Source organism: Hypomesus nipponensis, chromosome 13 (assembly GCF_054491055.1).
Source record: "Hypomesus nipponensis isolate SF chromosome 13, ASM5449105v1, whole genome shotgun sequence".
Classification (NCBI taxonomy): domain Eukaryota; kingdom Metazoa; phylum Chordata; class Actinopteri; order Osmeriformes; family Osmeridae; genus Hypomesus; species Hypomesus nipponensis.
The window spans coordinates 16,925,508-16,951,570 of NC_140373.1; the positions used below are offsets into that span (position 1 = coordinate 16,925,508).

The window sequence follows — 26,063 nt, forward strand, 5'->3', positions numbered from 1 at the left end:
TTATGTCATTGTGACCAGAGCTAATGGGTGGCGCGGTGTGTTTGGGCTGGGTCAGGGCTACAGGCAGAAGGACTACTTCATAGCCACCCAGGGCCCTCTGTCCCACACGGTGGAGGACTTCTGGAGGATGGTGTGGGAGTGGAAGTGTCACTCCATCGTCATGCTGACAGAGCTCCAGGAGAGAGAGCAGGTGGGCTGCTCCTCCAGTCCTCCAGGCCAGACTACACTTCCACCAGGCCTAACATGCAGGCTTCCTGCAAGCGCATGGTGCTCTACTGTTGGTTTGTGGCGTGTCCAATAGTTAATATCACAGAACACTGCATTGTTCAATGTCTTGTCTTGGCAGGAAAAGTGTTTGCAGTACTGGCCAACAGAGGATTCTGTCACCTATGGGGACTACAGCATAGAGATGAAGGGGGACACTTTGTGTGACACCTTTAGTCTACGAGACTTGGTCCTCACTTTTGGCCCGGTAAGCAAATAAGATACTACTATTGGTAGGTAAAGAATGTTAGATGTGACTGGTAGAATGTTGGAACCCATATTATCATTGTAAAATGTCATCTTTGGAGAGGGAGTAGAGTAGAGAGACTTTAATGAACCCAGGGGAGGGGGTGGGGGAAATGTCATTTACGGTAGGTTTAACCAAATAAATAAAAAATACTGAAATAAACATCCCTAATGAATACAAATGAATTTTGTAACTGTGAATTGCTGATGGGATTTCCCAGGAGAAGCAAACGAGGCTGGTCAGGCACTTCCACTTCCACGGCTGGCCTGAGATTGGCATCCCTGCAGAGGGCAAGGGCATGATCGACATCATCGCTTCAGTGCAGAGGCAGCAGCAGCAGTCAGGAAACCATCCTATTGTGGTGCACTGCAGGTAAACACGGCAGCAAGTAGCGGTAGATTCCGGAAACTCCTAACACGCTGGATACACCTGTGGCACAAGCTGCACAAACTGTCAATGGTAGCACTTATCAGAGAAGAATGGTCAGTCTGCGATACTTATGATAGTATTAGAAGAGTTGACCTCTGTACAAAACAAAGGCCTACAGTGACATGGTTTCAGTTGATGTGGCATGAAAATTCGATAACCACAAAGTTCAAACACATATTTGAACTCTTATTGCAGTCATCTTAAAGCAGCAGAGTCACTTTGCCTGTGTCTGTGTCTGCAGTGCTGGTGCTGGGAGAACAGGTACGTTCATTGCTCTTAGCAACATCCTGGAGCGGGTCAAGGCTGAGGGGCTGTTGGATGTGTTCCAGACTGTGAAGAGTTTACGAATGCAGAGGCCCCATATGGTCCAAACGGTGGTACGTATGGGTCTCATGGCTAATAATTTGGATGAACTAAAAGCATAGCAACACAAGTAGATGCACTGCATGCTGTACATTTCAATGGCCCCACGTGTACATTTATATATCTATAAGTAAATGCAGCAGATTATCAAGGATTATAACTGCACAGTTCTAACAGGATTATGTTGGTTAATGCCAACAGTCATACAAGATATTGGAACCACAACATCCTAGCTCATATATGTCTTATGCACAGATACAACAAACAAGTTCTCTCAGTCCAATGATTGTATATTTATCTTTGTTTGTTTTGTTTTACTTTTCACAGGAACAGTATGACTTTTGCTACCGGGTGGTACAAGACTTTGTTGACATTTTCTCAGACTATGCCAATTTTAAATGACCTTTTTGCCTTAAATATGTTTGTTTAATGTTGTTTTTTATAATACCAGTTGGTTAGAATTTGTGTTTTACTTAACGGGGTGAAATTATCTTCTATTTTGCTATGCACTTTTTCTGTCTGTAACTAATGCTTCATCCATCCCTCACTGTAATATAGTGTCTGTCCGTGGATAAATATTTTAAATTAAAACTCAGATGAATAATGTATATTTCACTGCATTTATATTTCTTATTTTATCATACAATTTCAACTGGAATTTCAACCTTGGTCTAATTTTGTTGTATAATACCATACTTGTTTATTCAAAGTGTTCTTTTTTGACTCACCCTAACATTTTTTTTTTTTTTGTATTTATGTATTTTTGCTGGATTTCTAGTCCTGCACTTGGAGAACAAAATGCGAATGTTAAGATATTTTATTTATGTCAAAGTGTGTTCTTACAATGATTGATAACTTCTATCTGTGATCAGAGGGTCTATCTAGTCTTTCATCTTTTATGTCTATAACGTAGATACTCATTTCAAACATGAAGCTCTTATGTTAGTAAGCATTTCCAACACATCACAAAGAACATTCTGATATGCAAAGAAAGGATATCAATTCAAACCCCTTGTCCACATTCAATAGGACGCATCAAGGCATATCACAGAATTCTGACCACTGTTTTGGAACACTGAAACATAAATCATATTTTTCAGTCTTGCAAGGTGATATGCAAATGCACATGTATAATAAAATAAAAAAGTATTATTCAAGTAATACAAAAAAAAACACTTCAGTTTGCCTTTTGTCTGTCGACAATGGCAATCTTTTTGCTAATACGACTGCACATACTCCGAAGCACATATTTGCCAAGCATATTGCCACGGAATTTTGCTGGAAAGTATTTGTAAGTACAGTATTTTATATTTCACAGTAGTCCTAAAATACAAGCGTAAAATCCTTAGAAGGTGTCTTTTGGCAGGATGTAGTATTGTTGCACAGCAGTGTTTATACAGTAACTGGAAAACATTAACTTGACCTTTCGGGTCATATTTAAAGGTTAAAATGAGGTATTTGCCAAAGTCAGTGCATTTAAATACAGTTAGCACCAAAAGTCCTTGGACAGTGACACATTTTCTGTTATTTTGGGTCTCTCACACATTAGTTTGACAAGATATAGTAGCAATTCTGATGAGGAGTTGAGGGTGAAAGTGCTGACTGTCTGTTTTAATTTCTATGGTATTTTCATACATATTAAAATAATTTATACAAAAAGTTTAGAAATGATAGCACTTTTGTAATAGTCTCCCCATTTTAGGGCACCAAAGGTTCTTGGACAGTTTAAGAATATGTGTTGCATGCAGTGACTGTCTTAAGTCTGCAGTAACTGAGGTCTAGAGTAACTGAGGTCTGCAGTGACTGAGGTCTGGGGTCTACAGTAACTGGGGTCTACAGTAACTGAGGTCTGTAGTGACTGAGGTCTGGAGTAACTATCTGAGGTCTGCGGTGACTGAGGTCTGCAGTGGCTGAGGTCTACAGTCACAGTCTGAGGTCTGCAGTGTCTGAGGTCTACAGTAACTGTCTGAGGTCTGCAATGTCTGAGGTCTACAGTAACTATCTGAGGTCTACAGTAACTGTCTGAGGTCTGCAGTAACTATCTGAGGTCTACAGTAACTGTCTGAGGTCTGCAGTGACTGAGGTCTGCAGTAACTATCTGAGGTCTACAGTAACTGTCTGAGGTCTGCAGTGACTGAGGTCTGCAGTAACTATCTGAGGTCTACAGTAACTGTCTGAGGTCTACAGTAACTGTCTGAGGTCTGCAGTGACTGAGGTCTGCAGTAACTATCTGAGGTCTACAGTAACTGTCTGAGGTCTACAGTAACTGTCTGAGGTCTGCAGTGACTGAGGTCTGCAGCAACTATCTGAGGTCTACAGGGCTGTCTGAGGTGTGCGACCCTAGCAACCACTACCTAGAATTGCTTTGTCAGGACTGTACTGCAGCTGCCTTTAGTTCCAGCCTCTTTTGCATTTTCCCTGTTGAGTATGTAAAATGCTTGATGGGATCTGGTCAGATAAATTCCCTGTCCAGCTAAGGACACTGGGCCATGAAAACTTTGTAGTTGCACTGGCAGTGTGTTCAGGGTTAGGTAAAGTCCCAACTCCATCTCCACCATGTTCCTCAGACGGCGTGGTATACTTTGGACTGTGGGCATTTCCTGTTTTCCTTCTTCACTGTCCTTCATTCATCCATCTTTGTGTCCTCTGTCTAGTACTCTTTGTTCCTGAACCCTCCAGGCTCTCAAGCTACTTCATTCAAACTGTAGCCTGGCCTTTATGTTGTTCAGGATTACTAGAGGTTTACATCAGACAATGTACCCTCTGAGGCTTAGTCTTCTGTGAATGGTAAACTTCTACACAGCCCTGTATATCTAAATCCTGGAGAGAATCCACTAGAGGCATATTGGTCTACTGGGTTGTTTTCCATAGTTGAGCTCATCATTGCTTTTATCTTAATGATGAGCCTAACTGATGATTTTGGCCTGTATGTTTTACAGTCCCTGATGCATCTTTTTATGAGCTTGTTCCTCCACTTTGCATCATCAGAGCTATGTTTTCATGCTGTCACGTCCAACAGCCTCCAAAAACAAATAGAAAACAGAGTTATGACGAGACACCACTTGGTTATGTAAAAATATAAAGTTGACTGGATTTTCTCATTTGTTTGGATCCATCTGCACCTCCTGGTAGTACAAAATATCAAAAGGATTGTGTCACTGTCCAAGTATGTTATGTTGTATGTAAAAGTAAGATAGTAAATACAGGTGTGGACATATTACAATTTGAAACCAGCGTTTCAAATACTGCTCCTCATCTTTTATCATGAAGGGAAATGCATATTTCTCCCTCAGTGCCACAGTTAGATTACTACCAGGCAGTGTTTGCTAGTAGTTCCATAACTCCTTAAAAGAAATCCTTAAGCAGCTTTGAAATATGTAACATTGTATTACCTCTCAATGCCAGCGGTGCTTCTGCCAGCTTAACCCTAGGGCATCTTCTCTTGAAAAAAATCATTTATGTCTGAAGTGTGTCTTGGTTGTTACATGTAAATGTGTATGTACATACAAGAACTATGAAGTACTAACCAGAAGAAATTCACTGTGGAGGATTGGACTGTCTGATTGTGGGGCTGTTTCTATCTAACCTGCATATGAGGTGTAAAATGCAAGATGGAGGACTGATGACCAGTCAGCCAACACTCGCACCCTATAAAGAAAGGCCTTGTGTAGAAAGATCCGAAAAAATGGAGGAAACCTCAGAAAAAAAAATCCATATACAGTAGAAGCATGTACGGTTCCTATGGTTATGGAAAAGATCATGTCTGAAATCTTAATGTTCTATGTAGAACCGTTTTCCTTTCAACAACGTCCTTCTGTCATTTTAAATGGTTCTATATTCCAGAGCACCTTCATATGAGCGTGCCCTCACCTTGCATATTGTACCCTCACAGTCCCCTCTCTGGATCTAAGATGGAGGCATGTCTACGTCTTAGCTCCCTGCCTTCTGCATCTGTTGGTTGTCTGTCTTTTTTGGATCTTTAGTGTCTTTTAAATGCTGGTTGCAATATTAAATTAATTGAAGAGTATGTTTTTCTCATCATTGCTTTGTCTAATGCTGCTATTTAGAACTGTGTTTTCTCAGTGCTGTTTTACTGCATGTTCTTCCATGGAGGTCAAGTCTTGGGTCAAATTCCTTCCTCAGAAGCAAAGGGATTACAGCTCAGTGACACACGAAGCAGAACGTTTTGAACTTCTCAACCACTAGATGGCAGTGTACGTGTAAGAAATAGCAGACAAATGAGATGTACCACAGTTAAATACTGCTGCTGTGAGTGACCAGCATGTATGGAAAACTTTGAGAACTTATTGGACATTATACATTCGTTAACAGGGCAAAGGAACAGCAGTTTACTTTGTAACAGGAATCTCAGATGCCCTAAACACCATTACATGGCAGAAAAAAAACGGACAAAAAAAGAAATCAAAGCAAAAACATTCAAACTTTTCAGTCTGTCACATTTCTCCTCAGTCAGATGAACCATACTGACATGAAAGGCCCTTTGTTAATAATTTCCACTTCCTCTTAGGCGGGTCACCATGGTAACGGTGCTCAGGGGGCCTGATTTGGCCCTGACAGAGGTCAACGTGACACGTCCCCATGAATTATACATAGAGGCTAACCTTTGCCTTTATTTTCACCCTAAATCACTCCCTTTCTTGACCCCAAGTCTGCCCCTTCTTCTTTGGACACCCATTCACCCCGATACCTCCTTCCACACATCTTCCACCCCATGGACAGAGTGACCTTTTAGTCTCAGCCCATAAATAGATCCACAGGACGGGAGATAAATAGATGTATAGATTTGAATGTGTAGATGTAATTGTCTGTGTGCAAACATCCAACAAGGCACATGAGGCAAAAGCCATTCACAGACTTCACGTCAGCACTCATCCTCTGTTATATTTAGCACATTCCACTTGGAATTCAATCCCCCTGTCTTAAATCTTTTTGCTGTCTGTCTCTGTATAAATGGCTCTCCTTTTTGTTCTCTCTCTCTCTCAGCGGATGTTTTCCATCAGCTTTTAATCTGGGTGAAATGCATTCATGAAAGAGAGAATCCACTTTGCGTTATCTGGACCCACCAATCCTGGACCATAACTGGATCACTCATCTCCTCGCTGGGGTTGAGCAGGAGCGTAAGTGCTGAAAACACTCGCATTAAAAACCCTCGCCATAACCAGGGAAGTGGATGATCTTTCCTCCATCACTTTGGCTTGATTTGAAGCTTCCTTGACAGTGGAATCCAGTAGGAGAGTCCAGCGCCTGCTTTAAGGTACAACCACAGCAGCAGTGTCTCCCTGCTGGACACTGCGTGAGGAGCACTCCTACACACGTGACCTTTGACCTTCACAAGCAGAGGAGCACATTCAGTACAAAGTCAGCCCGTTTAAGATTAAACCATTTCAGCTGGACCTGCCAGCGTTTTCAGAGCGAAAGCTTCCTTTTATACATCGCTTCCCTCTTTCTCTCTGTTTGTTTCTTCACTCTCTAGGACAGTCTGTATTTTTAGATTCAAAAAAGGAATTGGAATGAGGAATCAAAACAACGAAAAAGCATAAAGGAACACACACACACACACACAAGCACACAAGCACACACACACAAACACACACACACTCACACACAAGCACACACAAGCACACACAAGCACACACACACACACACACGTTCTGTCTCAAATTGATTGGTAGCGTATATCCTATCGCTGACATGTCATTGACGTGACTCTTGTCACCCCATTCCAAATGTAGCAGCTACATGTCTGTCCAGTGTCTATCTCAGTGGCAATTTCTTTAAGACTGCAAGGGAAGCTCAGCTTCCCCTAACATTTCAAAAAATTAATGGTCAAATATTTACTATTGTGTTAACATTTTAAATCCGTTAGAACACGTTCATATCGAAGACAAGTTCGTTCAGAATCAGCTTCATATTAGCAGGTCGACTGACTGATACATACTGATTCCTTCTCATACATTCTTGTAGTGCCACAGTGCATTTCCATGTTGAAGTTCAGCTTCTATGGACTTCAATGGGGCTGCTGTCAACAGTTTTTTTCAGTGCTCTGAAACTATATGGTCATTGGATAAATGCTACGATTATGTCCCGCCCTCGACGCTCAGTGTCTTTGGGGGTGAATGGACGAGTGGGCTGGCCTGGACGCTGGGCTTCCGCGTGATGATTGGAAGGTCTGTCAAAAGACTCCATCTAACTTTTGATTGATAGTAATTTTGTACTATAAAAAGTCGCCGAAGCTATTCAAGCTCAGTCCCATCACGGATTTTGCCACTGTAATTGAAAGCAAACTGCTGCAACCTATTTCTTGGTATTTGCTTGGCGAAATTGCAAGCCAATTTTCATAATACATTTCATACAATTATACATCACATTCCTTGTTTCAGTTTAACCTAATTCCCACATTTCCTTTGGGTTTAATATTTTCTCGTTAGATCGTTCGTTCAATCATTCATACAGTAGGCTAGGCTAGTATTGTAGGGGTAAACTAGCCAGTGAACTGAAAATGTATATGATGTAGGCCGAAAATGAGCTTCCCGTATTTGAAAGACCAGCATCCACCACTGGTGTATCTGGTGTGTGTGTGTGTGTGTGTAAATGTGATATGGTTTTGTGTGACGTGTTTTTGACTAAGTCAGCAACTTTACCACTGTAGTATCTACAGTTGAACCGCAGCTCAGCACCAGTGTGACCAGAGCGGTCGGAGACAGGAGAGGTCGTCTCTGTTTGATCGTGCTGGTCAGTGAACGGTTGAGTTAGGGCCTTTGTAAAGTCGTAAACAAAGCGGTCTTTGTCTGCCAGTTGTTGGCGTCCTTGGGACACACTGAAATACTTCTCCCCTGACAGACAGAATTCAATGTGACTCCAGCCTTCACCCCCACCTCCCTCAGGCCTGTGGACACTTCCTGCATCCACAGGATGAGGATGTTCCTGAACCACACAGTCTGGATACTTTTGGCTGCAATACATGTGTGTGCGTGTGTTGGGGTGGGTTCCCTACCTGTGATGAAAGGCAAGATAGTTAAGAGGGTCTTGGACTTGCAAGACAGTAAAACAAGACGATTTGCGTGTCAAGCCCGCCCCCCCCCCCACCACCCCCCCCCCACCACTCCAACTCCAGCACTGACCTGAAGATGCTTTCATGTTTGACCCAGTTTGCAGAAGGGACAGACAGAGAGAGACGGTCAGAAGCGCAAGGGCACGTGAGAGAGAGAGACAGACAGAGAGAGAGAGAGACAGACAGAGAGAGAGAGAGACAGAGAGAGAGAAACGAAAGGGGAAGGGGCGGGAAGTCAGAGGCTTTGCTCTGAAATAATAAAGGGAGGGAACATGAACCGAGGTGCGGAGAAACATTAGACGGTGCAGAGTGCTTTTCTAGAACGAGAGAGAGAGAGGGAGAGAGACAGAGAGAGAGAGACAGAGAGAGAGAGAGAGAGAGAGAGGGAGAGAGGGAGAGAGAAGATCGAGGGATATTATCTGAGCTGCCGGGAGACAACGTTCTCATGGCTGCACAAAGAGGTAGGTGACTGACAAACCCACACACAGACCGCCACATGAGAGGAATTCTTTGAGTGGTTCCATATTAGACTCAGCGTAGGCAGGAATGTGTGCTCGTGTTTCTGGGTGTTCTCTTCTTGAAGTCTGACGGCTCCAGAGTAGATGTTGACCAACACAGACACATGCTGGAGCATGCACTTGTAGACATGGTACTTCCACACACTGATGGTGGGGTCAGCGGTAGATGTTATGACAGCTACAAAATGTATAGTATGAACAGTGTGTTGTACAGTAAACTGTATATGGAGTTGGAACAAACACATGCATAAAGATTCATGATGTTTCCAAGATTTTTCTGGAAATTGGTACACTTTACAAGTGGGTCTGTTATGTGTAATCTATATAGAGGACAATATTATGGTGAAATGTCAGACGGTTATATAGTCGATCACACATTTTCAAGTTAAAACCTTTACCACCTACTCCCCATTTGGACAGAGCAGTTCATACGCAGGTCAATTATTTATTTCAGAATGGTTAATGTATTACTGCACTTGAGTGTGACAGGTAACCCCTACATTTTGTATATTAAACTGCAGTTTTAACCTCATGCGTTCCACAAGATGTATGCTTCTCATGTGAGGAAACGTATATCATGTTTCAGCTGGTTTCAGATGAACTAATTAAACTGTTGAGCATCAATCACAAAACAGTGCCGAAGATGCCTGCAGAAAATGGGTGGCACTGAGAGATCTTTTTGCTGAAAAATATGTGTGCTGGACTAATTGTGTTTATCACACAATGCTCAAGTTTTACTTTACTTTATTGTAATCTACTCTCCTATTTGCTCTATTGTATACTACTATAGTCTGGTCTGCTATTCTCTAGTTTATTCTTATCCAGTTGCTTGCGGTTGGTCTTAAATTGGCTGAAATATAAAAGATTATGACTGTCCAATTCTAACTAAATGAGCATCTTACTCTTGACACTCAAGCTTAATATGTTTGTATTATATGTATACTGTCTATTATATTAGAAAAAATATTCATTATTTTCTTTTCTTTACCTGTCTATCTGCTGCCGTAACATTCAAATCCCCCCCTGGGGTTTAAGTGAGTGTGGTCTTAAATTTTATCTTAAACAACTTCTACTAGGGGAGATAACATTGAGACGAAGCAAAAAACAAAAGGCTTTAAAAACAAAAGCAAGACGCCGCCAAAACCGTCATAAAACCTCAAGCTCTTTTATGGAGCTTCACTTTAATATTCGATCATGCTGAATCTGGACTGAAAACATTATCTCACAACAGAGTTCACAGCATTTGTGCTGGACCTGCAATTTCTTTTAAACAAAAGTACTCGACAACGATATTAATGGACTTGTTAAGATAGATTCTATTTTAACAATTATGAAGAAAGTGTCCCAGAAAGAAGGTTGAGTGTATTGAGGATGGTCAGTCTCAGATGGAGGAGCGGTGAAAGGAGGATGAGGGCATCTGGAGCAACATAGGTGGAAGCAGCCATTTGGCACATTCAGGAAGTATCTGAGTTTGTCGACTGTGTGTATAGATGTAACAAATGACTATTATCCTCTGGTACTTTTAGAGCTGTCGCCAGTTTCTACAGTTATGATACGTAACTGTAATGTTCATTTTATTTGTGGAAAAAATGTATTGGGGGTAGCCTTGCTACTTGCATAAGCTCAAAACTTGCAGCTCATAACAGATATGACATATGGTTCAAGGATTCTCACTCTGCAGTCTTTCATATTTCACAAGCAGAAGTACCCTTAGGACAGTGGCTGCCTTCCACTGTTTGTGTCGCCTGTAGCTCATCGGGCCTCAATTTTAGGCGGGTTGTGAAATGAGTCTTATTTGAATTTCTCAATGACACTGGAATGTGTGTGAGTGTGTGTGCTCTTGTAGTGTGTATTCATTAAGTGGGTGGTGAGTGTGTGTCAGTCTGACAGCAGCAGTTGTGTAACATGTCATGCTGTTCCGCTCAGCAACTGAGGCTCAGACGTGGCTCATGATTGACTCATTACAAAAAACACAATGACTCTGACAAAGCGAGACAATCTACCTGTCTTTCTCGCATCTCTCTCTTCTCTATCTGTCTCTCTCTTTCCATCTTTCTCTCCCTCCTGTCTCTCTCTCCTCTTTCTCCCTCTCTCGCTCTCTTCTGTCTCTCTCTCAAATCTTCCTCTTTTTCACCCATTCTCTTCTGTCAGGTCTTCTCTCTTCTGCTCAGAAGCCTCAAAAGCAGATCACAGACTCGGGGGGTGCAGGTAGCCAGAAGCTTTACTGAGGACAGAAAAACGACATAAAACGAACTGGCTGAGTCCAAGGCAGGTAATGAACATCAGTGGTTCTTAAGCCTGGTCCTCAAGTACCCCCTGTCCTGCACATTTGAGATGTTTCCTTGCTCCAACACACCTGATTCAAATGAATGGTCATTAGCAGGTTTCTGCATAACTAGATAACAACCCATTCATTTGAATCAGGTGTGTTGGAGCAGGGAAACATCTAAAACGTGCAGGACAAGGGGTATTGAGGACCAGGCTTAAGAACCACTGATGTTCACAACCACGATACTAATGAGCGATGCAGGACAGGTGCAAAGCCGGTTCGAGGGCTGGAACAGCGAAGCTAGAGAAATGGGCTAGGGGTAAAACCCCGACTGGAACAGACCTGGAAAACAGGCAAGAACAAGTGACAGACAACAGAGAAACAGGGAGTAGCAGAGGTCAAGAGGAGAAACTAGCTGAATCCCTGACTTGATCTCCACCCTCTCTCTTCTCCCGGCAAAACAACTTTTTTATTCTCTCCCTCTATTCTCTCCTTTGCCTCTGTGTCTGTATAGCTGGTTTTGAGTGTGTGTTTGCAGTATGAGGTAGTATTACAGTGTGGAGGCAGGTGAGTACATGTTACTGTGACTAAGCGTGTATTATCTTAACGTTAATACATTTCAAATGATTCATGCAAGATAATTTTCCTTATTTATCTGTCATGTCTCCAACCCGTACTTAACCATCCCCCTATAAAAGTGACGTTGCTTCTTTGACACACGTCCAGAAGTGTTCGGATGACATAGGTTGTTTAGGAAACAACTCCTGAGAAAGTTTTTTTTGAATGCCTGTTATTGGACTGGGTTCACAAGGCTTCATACGAATAGCGAATTGAACTTCAAAGGAGGAAGAGAGGGAGATAAGGAGGGAGGGAGGTAAGGAGGGAGGGAGGTAAAGAGGGAGGGAGGGAGGTAAAGAGGGAGGGAGGTAAGGAGGGAGGGAGGTAAAGAGGGAGGGAGGGAGGTAAAGAGGGAGGGAGGTAAGGAGGGAGCTAGGTAAAGAGGGAGGGAGGGAGGGAGGGAGGGAGGGAGGGAGGGAGGGAGGGAGGGAGGGAGGGAGGGAGGGAGGGAGGGAGGGAGGGAGGGAGGGAGGGAGGGAGGGAGGGAGGGAGGGAGGGAGGGAGAAAGGGAGGGAGAAAGGGAGGGAGAAAGGGAGGGAGAAAGGGAGGGAGAAAGGGAGGGAGAAAGGGAGGGAGAAAGGGAGGGAGGGAAGTAAAGTTAGGGAGGGAGGGTGGGTGGGTATGTTTTGGCGCGGGCTTTGAGGGGAAATCTGCTGTTAGGAGTCAGGATGGAGGTGGAGGAACACTCACCACTCACTGATGCCATTCGATACTGGAACAAAGGCAGGATACTTGTCACCAGAGGAGACTGTGTGTGTGTGTGTGTGTGTGTTAGTGCGTGGGTGAGTAAGTTGGTGGGTGGTTCATTTGAGAGAGAGGAAGAGAGAGAGATGGACAGGCCCCTCTTCAGGAAGAGAGGATTGAACATGATAAGAGACACAGCATTGTGTGTGTATACGTGTGTTGCTTATATATGTGTGCATTCATGTATCTGGACACAAATGTTGTTCAAATGTCCCATCTCATCTGTATTCCAGGCATGCTTGCTGCTTAACTCTTACACCCCCCCCCCCACACACACACACACAAACACAGAGGCACACACACACTCCCCAACACAAACACAGGGAATTCCAATCCGTCACAGCGATGACATCACGGAATGCCCTCAGTACAAGCAGCCAGAGGAGTTCCCTCATCTCTCTCTGCTGCTCGTCTCAAGAGAGAGAGAGAGACAGAGAGACAGAGAGACAGAGAGAGAGAGAGAGAGAGAGAGAGAGAGAGAGAGAGAGAGAGAGAGAGAGAGAGAGAGAGAGAGAGAGAGAGAGAGAGAGAGAGAGAGAGAGAGAGACAGAGAGAGAGAGACAGAGAGAGAGAGACAGAGAGAGAGACAGAGAGACTCCAGCATAAACAGTCAGGCATTCGCTTCTCATTACCCCTGGAAAGAGCTCCTTTTAGGGGCTTACAGAGAGACACACACATGCACATTTGAGCTGTGTCTCCATGGTGACAAGCTGTGCTGCCTAGGCTTGGGGAGGAAATGCCAAACTCAGAGCTTCAGCAGTGCTTCGCTAAAAAAGAACTCTCTCCACAGCTCTCTTCCTCTCCTCCACTCTACTCCTCTCCACCTCTTCCACAGACAGTTTTACATCCGTTGTGTCCTGCTATCTATCTGTTCTCCGTCTCGGCACAGCTCTCCTGTTTTCACCGCCTGCCCCGGAGCAATCTCCCCTCTGTTTCTTCCTCCTACTCGCGGCCTCTCTCTTTCTCTCTCTCTCTCCCACCCCCCCCCCTCTCTCTCCCTGTCTTCGTTCAGCAAGCAGTGTGTTCCCATAAAAGGACATCAAAGGTGAGTGTTCTCCTTCATTTGCTGCGGTCTCTTTTTGTCTTCATAGTAACATGGTTGCTCAGTCCAAACATGGATCAGTCCTAGAGCTCAGTAGTGGTACAGTCCTACATCTGTTGTAGTATTAGATCTGAGTCTTGGTTCGGTTCAGGATCTCAGACATAATAATTCTTTGATGGGATGTTTGCACACAGCAGGTCTTTCTTTGTGTTGTATATGTACCCTTCCCTGTGAGTCAAAGGTTTTAGCTTTAGTTTACATTAGGGTGATGTGTGCATGCATGCATGCGTGTGTGTGTGTGTGTGAGGGTAGGGGGAGTGTAATTATGTGTGTCAAGCGGAGGATGTGGTAGAACCTAGCCAGCTCAACAGCATCATCTCAGCGAAGGAACATGAAATGACTGCTTGTTAAACGTCATACTGATAAAGATCCAGATGGTCTGTGATTGTGTATGTGTGTGTGTGTGTGTGTGTGTGTGTGTGTGTGTGTGTCAGTGAGTTTATGAGCAGAGACTCACCTCACACTTCCCTTTTTTTTTTTAAGTGGAAACAAATTTAGCCTCATCAAAGAATGAAAAACCAAACAATGGCAGAACACATAGTTTAGTCAGAGAGTGCATAGTTGGCTCAGCTAGAGGCTTAACTGATGATGTCCTGGTTTCGCTGACAGCTCTGAAACATGCAATTCCTCTGAACTCAAATCTACCATCAGCGTTTCATCATTCATATTTATTGGGATCCCACATGTATTGTCATGTGTATTATATAATAGCTTGCTGTTCTAGTACCAGTTTGTAGAAGACAGCACTCTTACATAATTTAGTATATTGATGATTTATGGATCTTATTGTCAAGGAATAATCCTCTTAGTAGACATAGCTAAGTGCCTTGGATGTTTTTGACATCTCCTGGAAAGGTTTGAACAGCCTGGAAACTACATACTTGTGTTGGCTGGGAAACAAAAGTGAAGTGCTTTAAGTTAGACCAGAAAACAGGCCATGTGTGACGGAAAATTAGAGTGCAATCGGATAATGGCTCATGTTGTAGTTACGGCACATCAAAACACAAAAACCAGCCCCCCTGAACCCACACACACACAGATAATTACATGCAGCTGGGACACAAATGCTAATGACCAGCATCTGGACAGAAGATGTCAATTGTACCTCCCATTTTTGTCTCTGTCTCTCTCTCTCTCTCTCTTTCTCCCTGTCTGTCTCCTTGCTTCTCTGTCTGCATGTCTCTCTTATCTGTCTGTCTGTCTGTCTGTCTGTCTGTCTGTGTGTGTGTGTGTCTGTCTGTCTCTCTGTGCGTCTCATTCGTCCTCACCTCCTGTCTCCACCTCTTTATCTGCCCCCGCACCTCCTCTTTTACACCCCCTCTCTCAGAGATGAAAGGGGAGAACCCCTGGCATCGACCAGTGACCATCCTCATCGCTGTCATCGGCGTCACAGCGATCGTTGCCCTGGTGACGGTGACAGTGATGCAGAACCAGCCTCTCCACCAGAAGTACAAGGTACCATCATTGCACCAATACCTGGGGGGCTCTCCTCTCCCACCTGGGCAGGCTGCAGACATCACCTGAGTATGAAGACAAACACAAGTACTACACCACGCTAATGGACCACAGAGTCTTTGTGTTGTCTAAATTATCCATCCCTTTTTCTTACTCTCTCTCTCTCTCTCTGTCTCTTTCTGTTTGTCTCTCCATCTCTCTGTCTCTCTCTGCTAGTATGGCATTGTGCTGGATGCTGGCTCGTCCCACACAGCAATGTATATCTACCAGTGGCCCGCAGAGAAGGACAACGACACAGGGAGAGTCCAGCAGACCCACGCCTGCAAGGTCAATGGTAGGGACACATGACGCGCACACACGCATGCAGACAGACATGCCCACACACATGTACGTACACACACGCACTTGCACACGTAGACACACGCACATATGCACGCACGTATGCATGCACAGACACACTGACACACAGACACGCACGTATCCACACAAACACCCACACAAACTACTGGTTCATACCTTAAGAGTGCATTGACTACAATTTTTGTATTCGCTTTGGTACTATTTTCACAAGTAAGGTGTACATTTTCAAAACTCTTAGTACAAAGATCCAAACTGATCACACTTGTAACGCAGCTAGTCGTTGTTTCAAAACCTGATGGAATGCTTTCAGTCCAAATAATCATTGTTTCAAACACAAGATTGTTGTAATATGTAATAGGAACATTTGGTTTAATCACCGAAACACAACAGTATGATCTTCTTTCAGTTTAGTACTTTTAACAATCAGTTCATCCAACAGCAAACAATGCAAGATACATGTTTCAAATCGGCCTTAGAAGTGCTGAAATGAATATGCTACAGTACTATGTAAAAGACAGATTACAGTTTCACATTAGGCAATACACTTACATTACTCACATTTACATAATCTATAACTTCCAAAATATCCATCCTATGGGTAATCAAGTAAAGGATCAATAAAGACATTGTCTACAATCAATTGGCCAAATTACTTTTTATACTATTTTTCAGATATAATTGTAACATTCTATTCTATTATATAGAAGTATACTTTCTATTATGTAACTGATTGAGAACAAAACATAACATTTACTGTAAAGGCCCCATGCCCACCTCTCTGACCTCTCTGTTAGTGCCCATGCCCACCTCTCTGACCTCTCTGTTGGAGCCCATGCCCACCTCTCTGACCTCTCTGTTGGAGCCCATGCCCACCTCTCTGACCTCTCTGTTGGAGCCCATGCCCACCTCTCTGACCTCTCTGTTGGAGCCCATGCCCACCTCTCTGACCTCTCTGTTGGAGCCCATGTCCACCTCTCTGACCTCTCTGTTGGAGCCCATGCCCACCTCTCTGACCTCTCTGTTGGAGCCCATGCCCACCTCTCTGACCTCTCTGTTGGAGCCCATGCCCACCTCTCTGACCTCTCTGTTGGAGCCCATGCCCACCTCTCTGACTTCTCTGTTGGAGCCCATGCCCACCTCTCTGACCTCTCTGTTGGAGCCCATGCCCACCTCTCTGACCTCTCTGTTGGTGCCCATGCCCACCTCTCTGATGGATCCCTTGTCCACAAGCTCTTCCTATTCCCTGCTGTCTATCCTGCTCCATGTTGAAAGAAATTGCCAGTGTCTGATGACCAATTGTGGTTACCCCAATTTGAAATCTGGTAGCAATAACGAGTATTCATCATGTGTGGTTACAGTAATTTATATGTTCACGTTATATATTTCATTATATTATATCACATTAAATTATATGTAACACATTTTATTTCCGTAGTTCTAAAAATCGATATACTGTTTATTGCTGAAATGAAAATATATAGGTTTACCAAATGGTTCAGTGATTAACCATTAAGATCAGTTGGATTAAGTGTTGGTCAAATATATGTACGCAAATTAGAAAAGAAGCATATCAAAAGTTTCATGATTATTGCATTGTGAAAGACAATTACTTCATATGAAAGGGATTTCTTTGATGACACACTGATTAGGTGTGGTGAAGAAGTGATTGTGTATTTTGTGCATTGTACTTTGTCAATTGAACATGTGTATACATGTTTGAAAAAAGACTTTTTGATGATCTGCTTTGAGTTTTGTACTAACAGTTGTGAGGTTTTACCACCTACTTGTGAAAATAATACCAAAGCAAATAAAATAAAAATGTAACTCTAGACAATCAATGCTTGCGATAATAATCTTTAAATGTGGTCAAGCGACCATGTATTTACTGTATATAAACCACGGTTATTCAATTGTAGATCATTAGTTCCTACGTGATGCTTGAATAAATACATAATTATATAATAAAAAGCTTAAATAAATTACTAATTATATAATTGAATGGCTAATTGACATACAAAATGTATAACTTACAAATTAAATGAGACACTAAATATATAAATGTTACATGTATTAGTGTGTATATATAGAATTACGTTTTCATGTGCTCACATTTATTTATTTTCATTTATAAACGGTGTAAAATAAATCTGTCGTCACCCGTCAGGGGGCGGGTTAAAGCTTCTGAATTTCCAGATCATTGAATGATTTTGTGATTTTTCCTTTAATTAAATGTTCATGATTATGATCATAATAAACCACAGGACAAAAGCATTCAATCTACCTGAACAAAATTTGACAAAACGGAATAGGCTAACACGGAATTCACCAAAATGTGAAACGGAACAGTCAGTGCCAGATATTTTAAAAGTGAATCTAAAATGATAACAAAAGCATGTATTATCAGTATTTGTTAAATGTAGCTATTATGTAGTTATAAGCATTTTGCTGTGTTTGGACATCCTGACAAAATTATTCCAAGATGCATAGCTCACACCAAAATCATGTCTAAATAAACTCACTAGCTCGCTCCACCTAAACTTACGTTGTTATGATTAGGCCAACTCATTTTTATTTAATGACACATCAAAAATGACGCAAATTGCAGTAGGGCCTACAGCTGAACTCGAACTGATGTTTCGACTGAATGGCAATAACAAGGAATGTCACAAGTCACTGGCTAACTAGCGTTAGCTAACTAGCTAGCAAGATTAGATGCAATCCATTCGCTAAAGTTGACAATACAACCTTTTTTTTTTTACCAGTATTCCTCACTTGTTGACCAATTGCTGTGTTTGTCTTCCTTAATGGGTGTGCTATGCAACGAGTAAGATTTTTGTAGTGTTGTTGCACTAGCTATTGGCTTTTTATGTGCGCCCCTATTTTAATCATGTCTTTTTTGTAAAATGTAGAATAAATGGACATATCATTTTTGATATACCCGCCTCTGTAAAATTCTTAAAGAACTATCTGACAGGGAGTAGGAAAACTTTCAATTATAAGGTACATCTTTTCTTATTAACTCTGCCCGGGGCGATTCACGCATTCATTAACGTTTTCTTATCTGGAATTCATTCTAGCCTAAGAACAGAATTTAAGGATTTACAATTCGCCTTTGCACGTTTCTCTTCTTCATCCTTTCTTTTCTCTTTTTTTTTGCTGGGCGCATTTTTTGCGCCCCCCTCTACGGTGGCCCTGAAGTGCAAAACACCCCCCCTAATGTGAGTACATCCCCCAAATGAAAACACTCCCCCCGAATACGAGTGAACTCCCCCCAAATCGGATGACTTTTTCACCTCCCCCCAATACAAAAACACGCTCCCCCAAATGGAAAAACGACATTACATTAACTCAAAAACACATTACATTAACTCTGAACGGAAAAGGTAGGTACTACACTTCAGCGCTGATTGGATGCAGTAGGCTAACTAACAAGAAATATGAAATTGATCGACAGAAGTACAAAATGCAATCGCCTGGCAGAGTTACGTGCACCAGGACATTTATTTGGGTATCGAAGCATTATGCAAAAGCATAAATTGCGTGTTAAACGTAAATATCGATAGCCAAACAACTAGTCCGGGGGAAAAGGCCCGGCCACCAGGCGCTCACCATCGAGCCCCACCCCCGGGCCTGGCTCCAGGTGGGGGCCCCGGTGACCCGCTTCTGGGCAGGGGCAACTGAGAACCATTGTTTGTTTTCTTCATGGTAGGTTTTTGAGTCACGCTTTGTCTGGTCCTTCGCCTGGAACCTGTTTGCCTCGGGTGACCCTACCAGGGGCATAAAGCCCCCGACAACATAGCTTCCAGGATCACTAGGAAATGCAAACCCCTCCACCGCGGTAAGGTGGTGACTCAGGGAGTTGTCATTCATTCAATATTTTGCATAATAATAAATGTATTGTTATCCAGTGAAATTTGTGATTTATTAGCAAGGGGGTTTAACTCTTTTGCATGGCATGTATCCATGTCACATTCTCATTGGGGGCTGAGCACCCCTAAAGGTCTGATCCTGAAATCGCCCATGGTATTAACATTAACCAAATAATACCAATACCGAATTACAGTTATTTGACACTATGGGTTAAATCAGAGCAAGAATGGTCAAAGTAAGCTTAAATCAAATAAACATTTACCGTAATAACATTAATACGTAATATCAATTACAAGGAAAACAGGTTACAAAATGAAGGTTAACTTGTTAGAAAAATCTTTTCACAAGTCATGCACAGAGTCGATGAAGTGTATTACTTGCGCATGCAGCAAGGTGCATGTCCCTGGTGGTACAAAGTTGTCTGAGAAACTTGCCTTCATGCAACCCAATTTATACAACATTGATAAGAATTCTCCTCCCCTGGCCCCTGCATAGCAACTGTCTAGCTGATAGTGTTTATCCTAAAGTTCTCGTGCGCGTGTGTCGTCTTGGAGTGGAAGGTTAATACTGTAATATTAACGGACAGTATGGTTAAATGTTCAATGTATGGACTGGTTACTGCATTCAAATGTATGCATTGACTCGGCCAGCCTCCAGTCTCCCACGCCAATTGTCTCTTTCCTTTTTTCCGGAATATGTGCTCAGATTCACCATAAACACATATTAATACTTCTATCTGAAGTGTGGGGAAGTAGGACAACGTTTTTTATTGCCAGGTGCCAAGGTGAACCCTAGTACCGGAGCTCCATAGATGTTGGCTTTCAATAATTCTCATGCCTGCACTTAACTCAGAGTGGATGTACTCCGAGTTGATTTAACAAACTCAAATCAGCTTTTCTGAAACAAAAGCACCCACAGGTCCATCCTCCAACCTAGCCATCATGACCTTTTCTCTCTCACTTCAACATCCATTAACCTTCTCCTCCCTCCATCTCCTCCCACTCCTCTGTAAGTCTGCCGTCTCATCTGTGTTGCTGTGCAGGCCCTGGGATCTCCAGCTACTGGTTGTCTCCGAGCCAGGCCGGGGACTCTTTGAGGAAGTGTCTTCAGGACGCTGAGCGCTACGTGCCCCTCAGCAGGCACCAGGAGACCCCCCTGTACCTTGGGGCTACCGCTGGCATGAGGCTGCTCAGGTACACACACACACAATGACAGGTTGGCCAACCCAACCTCTGTGTATGTGGGCATCACAAATGTGTCAATATTTGATTAAATAAATGTTAGTCCGTCTCTAGTTAGTCAGTCCCTAAAAAAGTTGACAACTGCACTACAGTGAATAGTGTGTGTGTGTGTTTGTGCTTTCCAGGAAAGAGAACCCGAATGCGTCGAGTGAGGTGTTTACAGCAGTGGAGAGGGAGTTGCAAACGTTCCCCTTCTCCTTCCAGGGAGCTAGGATCCTCACAGGTCAGGAGGAAGGAGCCTTTGGCTGGGTCACTGTCAACTACCTCGATGATCGCCTCCGACAGGTTTGTGTTTGTTTGTGTAGAAGGGTAAGCACCTCTGATTTCAATTTAGCATGGGGGTGTGTGTTAACCGATGTGTTAATGTCTGTGTGTGTGTGTTTATCTCAGGGCTTGGGAACTAGAGGAGCTCTTGACCTGGGCGGAGCCTCCACACAGATCAGTTTTGTGTCCAATCAGGAAGTGGAGTCATCGGAAAACGCTGTAGCCTTTCGTCTCTATGGAAACGACTACCACCTGTACACTCATAGCTTCCTTTGTTATGGGAAAGACCAGGTGCTAAAACTAGCCCTGGTCCAGCTCACGGAGGTAAGCCCAGGCTTTAACCAGACAACATGGAAACTGAGGGAGTCTGTGTTTTTGAACTCACCACAAGGACAGAAAAACGACTAACATTCTTTGGTCAACACCTGCCCTCTCTCAGTCAGGTGAAAGGCAAGTACCAGACCCATGTTTCCACCCAGGCTACAACGTTACTAAGGAATACTCAGCTGTGTACAACAGCCCCTGTGTGACAGCCAGGAAACAAAAGGAAACCAGCTTCACCCACATTGGAACAGGAAATGCATCAAAATGCCAGGAAGTGGTCAGAAGAGTCTTTGATTTCAGCAGATGCAACTTCAGCTCCTGCTCCTTCAACCAGGTCTATAAGCCACCCTTGAGAGGAACCTTCAAGGTGAGTCTTGTATGTAAACACGTACAGGTCATGGCAAAGCATCATCTGCACAATCTCTGCGATTTCCCCCTAAAACTTTAATGTTAACCCAAAAATGTCATGCAGTAGGTATGTATTTTGTGTGCTACTTAGTGTGGCAGGTCCTAAAAAAACAGACTCTGTTTTGCATGGAGGATGGGTGGGTGTTATTTTGGCTTGCGGTGCCTGGGGTGGGCAGGACCTCCAGGAGTGGTTGTTGACATTGGCCATGGTTGTGTTTGGCTCCCCTCAGGCCTTCTCAGCCTTCTACTTTGTGATGAACTTCCTGAATCTGACCTCTGACCCTTTGGAGAGAGTCAAGGAGAAACTAGAGCGTTACTGTGCTACACCTTGGACACAGGTCAGTCAACACACACGAGCACTGAATACTGTCTTTCTTACTTTTCGGCGTAGCTAGGGTGTGTGTGGCATGTTTGAGTGTGTGTTCCTGCTGTGCTGTGTGAAGGTAAAGCAGGATCATCCAGATATCAAGGAGAAGTACCTGGCTGAGTACTGTTTTTCTGGGACCTACATTGTCACCTTGTTGACGGAAGGCTACAACTTCACGTCAGAAAGCTGGAACGACATCAGATTCATCAAGAAGGTAGGACGTGTAAACACACTCAAGGATGTACATTGTATGTATTTCCTGTTTTTGCTGTACCCTAACCCTACCCCCATCCTTCATGCCTGTGTGTGCGTGTGTGTGTAGATATCAGGGAGTGACGCTGGCTGGACGTTGGGCTACATGCTGAACCTGACCAACATGGTCCCTGCAGAGGCGCCTGACACGCCCCCTCTCCCCTACGCAGGCTTCATCACATTAGTGACCTTCATGGCCTTGCTGCTCGTCTTCCTTCTGCTCCTCAGTCTTCGCTCCTACTGGCCACGCTGTCGCCCCGCCCAGACACAGATCATATGAACACTCCATCATGCTTTGTATAGCAGCCATATATATTATATATACCGTATGTGTGTGTGTGAGCGAGAGGGAGACAGAGATAATTTGTTTTGGACTTGTGACATGAGAATGTGAATATGATGTTAATACAATCACGTTTATAAGAAAGGACACTGATTACTGAAACTCCGACCAATTTCTCCTCAGCTGACATCATTTATTGACAATGTATTGAATGCTGGATGATTCCTCCATATTTGTAATGTAACTGTCAATGGAGACAAGCTGATTTGAGCACAGAATGCATGCTTTAAGACTATTCAATGGTCAGTGTTCATCATGATCGTCAATGGAGATGCCGAGTCAATGCACGCACACACACACGTCAGTAACATACTGACCTCTGGTGGTGAGACGCGGGACACCAGTTCTACAAACTGTAGGTCTGTACACTGTTTTTAAATCATCATCTCATTAATAAGACTAACCAACAAACTGGAAGTGAGGTGAGACTCAAGCTATTCTACTCCTTACTCCTTTGAATCCCCTTACATACATACGCTCATTATGTACAGGGCCAATGGAATATGTAAATACCTCTGTAGCTTTATAAAAAATGTAAATTGACATGTAAAGTTTATGATTATCTTTCGGGGGGGATTGTGCCCCTTGGGTTTTGACTCAAACAGGAAGCCACAGCCTAAGTTTCCCTCCATTTGAGACCAAAGCCCTTCCTTTGTGTCAAAGATACAGGTCTTATCTGAAAGGAATAAAGGAGAAAAGGAGAAAAATACAAACACTAGTCCTGTGATATTTAATATATGGGTGGTGCCTCTTCCTGGATATTCGTTGGCTCTGGCTGACCTAAGAGCTCCTCTAGAGGGTTATGATAAGAAGTTACTCAGTAGTGTGGCCGGTTCACATAAGCACACATATCTTTTCAAGGCCAGTTCCCTTCACTGCAGGAAGTGTACAGAGCTGCAAATCCCTCTTTACAAACAACCTACCATCAGGGACCCACCTCTATCCTCACAATCTATATCTGGAAACTCTCTCTCACACACACAACCTCTCTCTCATATACACACTCACTCACGCAGTTCCCTCCTGACACAGACTCATCTTCGGAGATGGTTGCCATGGACAGGCGCGGTCGTCTCCAGGGGGTGAGTAAAGGGGGCGGGATCTTCCAGGCGGAGGGAGGCGGCCTGCGCCGACACGTAGGAGAAGTTGGGCAGGCCCAGCGGCGGAGCAGTCATGTGATCAGTCAGCTCATTGTCGTCCGTGTCGTCCACCATATCAGCCATGTCCTCTGGGATCTGGCCGTCTTGCTTCCCTCTGTAGAACTTCTTCCGGAAGCTCTTCAGTTGAGGCACCTCGCACCAGGTCTCCACCACCACGAGCAGACACACCAGACCCAGCAGAAGATACACTGGTACACACACACCAAGGGGAGAGAGAGAGGATTACGCTGACTACAGTCAGATGAACCAACCTGTGATGGCTAGCCAGAACAAATACGGTCACATGAACCAACCTGTGATGGCCAGCCTGTAGAGCAGCCGGTGTGGGTTGGTGGTGGTGGGGTGGGTCTCCCCTGGCACATAGTCTCCCAGCCCTATGGTGGTCAGGGAGATGAAGCAGAAGTAGAGAGAGTCCAGAAAGCTCCAGCTGCTCTCCCAGGCCTGGAACACCAGCGCAGGGAAAAAGAAGAGCAACATAGCCGAAAACAAGGTCAGGCTCAGGGCGTGGCCCACAGCGCCCCTCGCCCGGGGCACTGCCCACCGCACCTGGAGGTGGGCCAGGGGCCTCCGCGTCACCACCACCATGATCCTCTCCACCACAGACGAGATGAACAGGAGGGTGATTGGGATTCCCAGAAGAGAGAAGAGTATGCAAAAGGCCTTCCCACCATCTGACAAGGGGACGGTGTGACCATACCCTGAGACAACACCAACAAACCAGGTAAAAATGTATTTAAAAAATTGTTTACAAGATGGCAGTTATTTGAATGTATCCTTTCTTCTTTTCTCTCTCACACACACACTAATTATGGCAAGTTCACAGTCCAACTCACCTGTTGTGGTTAGCACAGTGCTGGTAAAGAAAAGCGATGATATAAAGTCCCAGTTCGATTTGCTGACGTTACCGAGCATTGACACGCCATAGCTATTGGCCTGAAGTGCACGAGACAGTATTTTTTCAAGGAGCTCGTCCGACACACAAGCATGGTCCTGGAGGAACTTGTGTCGGAGAGCTTGTAGCTTTTCACGTAACTCAGATTCGTAGGGACGCTCGATTGCTGAAAAGACCCCGGCGCCAAACAACAGGTAGAGTACATAGCACAGCAGCAGCAACGCGACGTTTAGTTCCGACTGACGCCGCTCCAACAACCGTGTCCACCAACCTCCAAAACCTTGGACCATTATAAACAGAAGGCTAACTATACTTGAGGAAATACGGTTTATGTTACACTAGGTACAAATAGTCTAACATAACTCAATTCTCCGAGTTTATACCAGATATTCTATGGAAGTGAGGTTAGTTACTTTGAGTTTTCGGGAGAAAATATCTCTTCCTCATTCTTCCATGGCCAAACCCAAGGTGATGCCCGACCTGACAATGAGAGAGGCGTAGAGGCGTTACGTCAGCGATTGTCACCTGGCCAGGTGTACAGGTGTGTGTGTGTGTGTGTGTGAAAGAGAGACAGAGAGCGATCAGCTGTGATTAGACTGTTGTAAATGTAGCCTACCACCAAACAGGCTTTTCACGTTTACATCTTAATCGGTGGCTCATTCACTGTGACAGTGCCTTTCTCATAGTGTCTTACAACAGCCTACGTGAAATTGTAGGCTACAATACAAGACACCAAAGTATTATTACATCACCAAGTTATTTAGTAAACAGTTTTAGCATTGAATGTTCTTTCACTCAATGCAAATGCGAATGAAAAGCTGATGTTGGCGATTCGCGTCGTGCCTAACAACTCATCTTACCTGTTCTAAAATCAGCGCAAACCACGGCCTGTTGGGGCTTATTGCTTAATTTTGCCGCTAGAGAGAACTTAATTCATATCGACAATATGGATGGACCTCAAATAATATTTTATTTTGTAAGACTGATGCATGCTTGGGGTATCTAGATTTCTTTGGGTTGATTTGAAAACAAAAAAGTCGAAACCAAAGTGCCCTTCACATCCAGCGAAGAACGATACGACGCAACATCGGTTTAAACAGTATAGGCACAGGCAAAATGACAGTCAGGCACAATGACACAAATAATGATGTTAACCGAAAGACCCCAATTCTAAAACTGGTTGTTCCCATCCTTGATTGTGATTGGCTATATCGCGTTCCATGACGTTGTAAAATCCAGGATAACCTTACAGGTTGTCCTCATAACATTCTTTAACATTCCACATTACTGCGCATCGAATATTTCAAATAAAAAAACACTGCAAAGGTGTCCATCTGGCTGTTGCGTGGCAACGATTTATGTAGGAACTATACTTTGTAGTGGCGGAAGAATGACGGTTTAATATTAAACCTTTTTGTTTTTAATTGTTTTTATTTATGAAACTATATCAAATATTTGTAGTAACAGTTTTAGAAAAGCAATACGCCCCAAGAGGCCGTGT

General features: G+C 43.7%; 3 protein-coding genes across 7 annotated transcripts in view; 2 read left to right on the top strand and 1 right to left on the bottom strand.

Annotated features, from left to right (window-relative positions):
* Positions 1 to 5,330, top strand: part of ptprea (protein tyrosine phosphatase receptor type Ea) — a 53,732-nt gene extending 48,402 nt beyond the window's left edge. For all 3 annotated transcript variants that reach the window (XM_084671100.1, XM_084671101.1, XM_084671102.1), the window contains 5 exons: positions 56 to 190; positions 347 to 472; positions 732 to 883; positions 1,182 to 1,317; positions 1,631 to 5,330. In XM_084671100.1, coding sequence (XP_084527226.1) covers positions 56 to 190; positions 347 to 472; positions 732 to 883; positions 1,182 to 1,317; positions 1,631 to 1,705 — 624 coding nt within the window. In that variant the 3' untranslated portion in view covers positions 1,706 to 5,330. The remainder of the gene's footprint in view (positions 1 to 55; positions 191 to 346; positions 473 to 731; positions 884 to 1,181; positions 1,318 to 1,630) is intronic.
* Positions 5,331 to 8,668: 3,338 nt separating this feature from the next.
* On the top strand, positions 8,669 to 23,223 carry entpd1 (ectonucleoside triphosphate diphosphohydrolase 1). Of its 3 annotated transcripts, none has more exons than XM_084671103.1 (10): positions 8,669 to 8,836; positions 14,954 to 15,081; positions 15,298 to 15,415; positions 20,354 to 20,504; positions 20,678 to 20,837; positions 20,943 to 21,140; positions 21,256 to 21,507; positions 21,779 to 21,886; positions 21,992 to 22,129; positions 22,238 to 23,223. In XM_084671103.1, exons 1-10 carry the CDS (start codon positions 8,821 to 8,823, stop codon positions 22,445 to 22,447), a joined length of 1,479 nt encoding a protein of 492 aa, XP_084527229.1. In that variant the 5' UTR covers positions 8,669 to 8,820; the 3' UTR covers positions 22,448 to 23,223. The 3 variants fall into 3 exon arrangements, with proteins under 3 accessions (XP_084527229.1, XP_084527230.1, XP_084527231.1); XM_084671104.1 differs by lacking the exon at positions 8,669 to 8,836 and adding an exon at positions 13,264 to 13,569; XM_084671105.1 differs by lacking the exon at positions 8,669 to 8,836 and having other exon boundaries at positions 15,079 to 15,150.
* LOC146260453 (potassium channel subfamily K member 1-like) lies at positions 22,623 to 25,015 on the bottom strand. The gene is made up of 3 exons (XM_084671107.1): positions 24,504 to 25,015; positions 23,964 to 24,368; positions 22,623 to 23,858 (listed from the first exon to the last, which is right to left on the bottom strand). Exons 1-3 carry the CDS (start codon positions 24,850 to 24,852, stop codon positions 23,545 to 23,547), a joined length of 1,068 nt encoding a protein of 355 aa, XP_084527233.1. The 5' UTR covers positions 24,853 to 25,015; the 3' UTR covers positions 22,623 to 23,544.
* Positions 25,016 to 26,063: the final 1,048 nt, after the last annotated feature.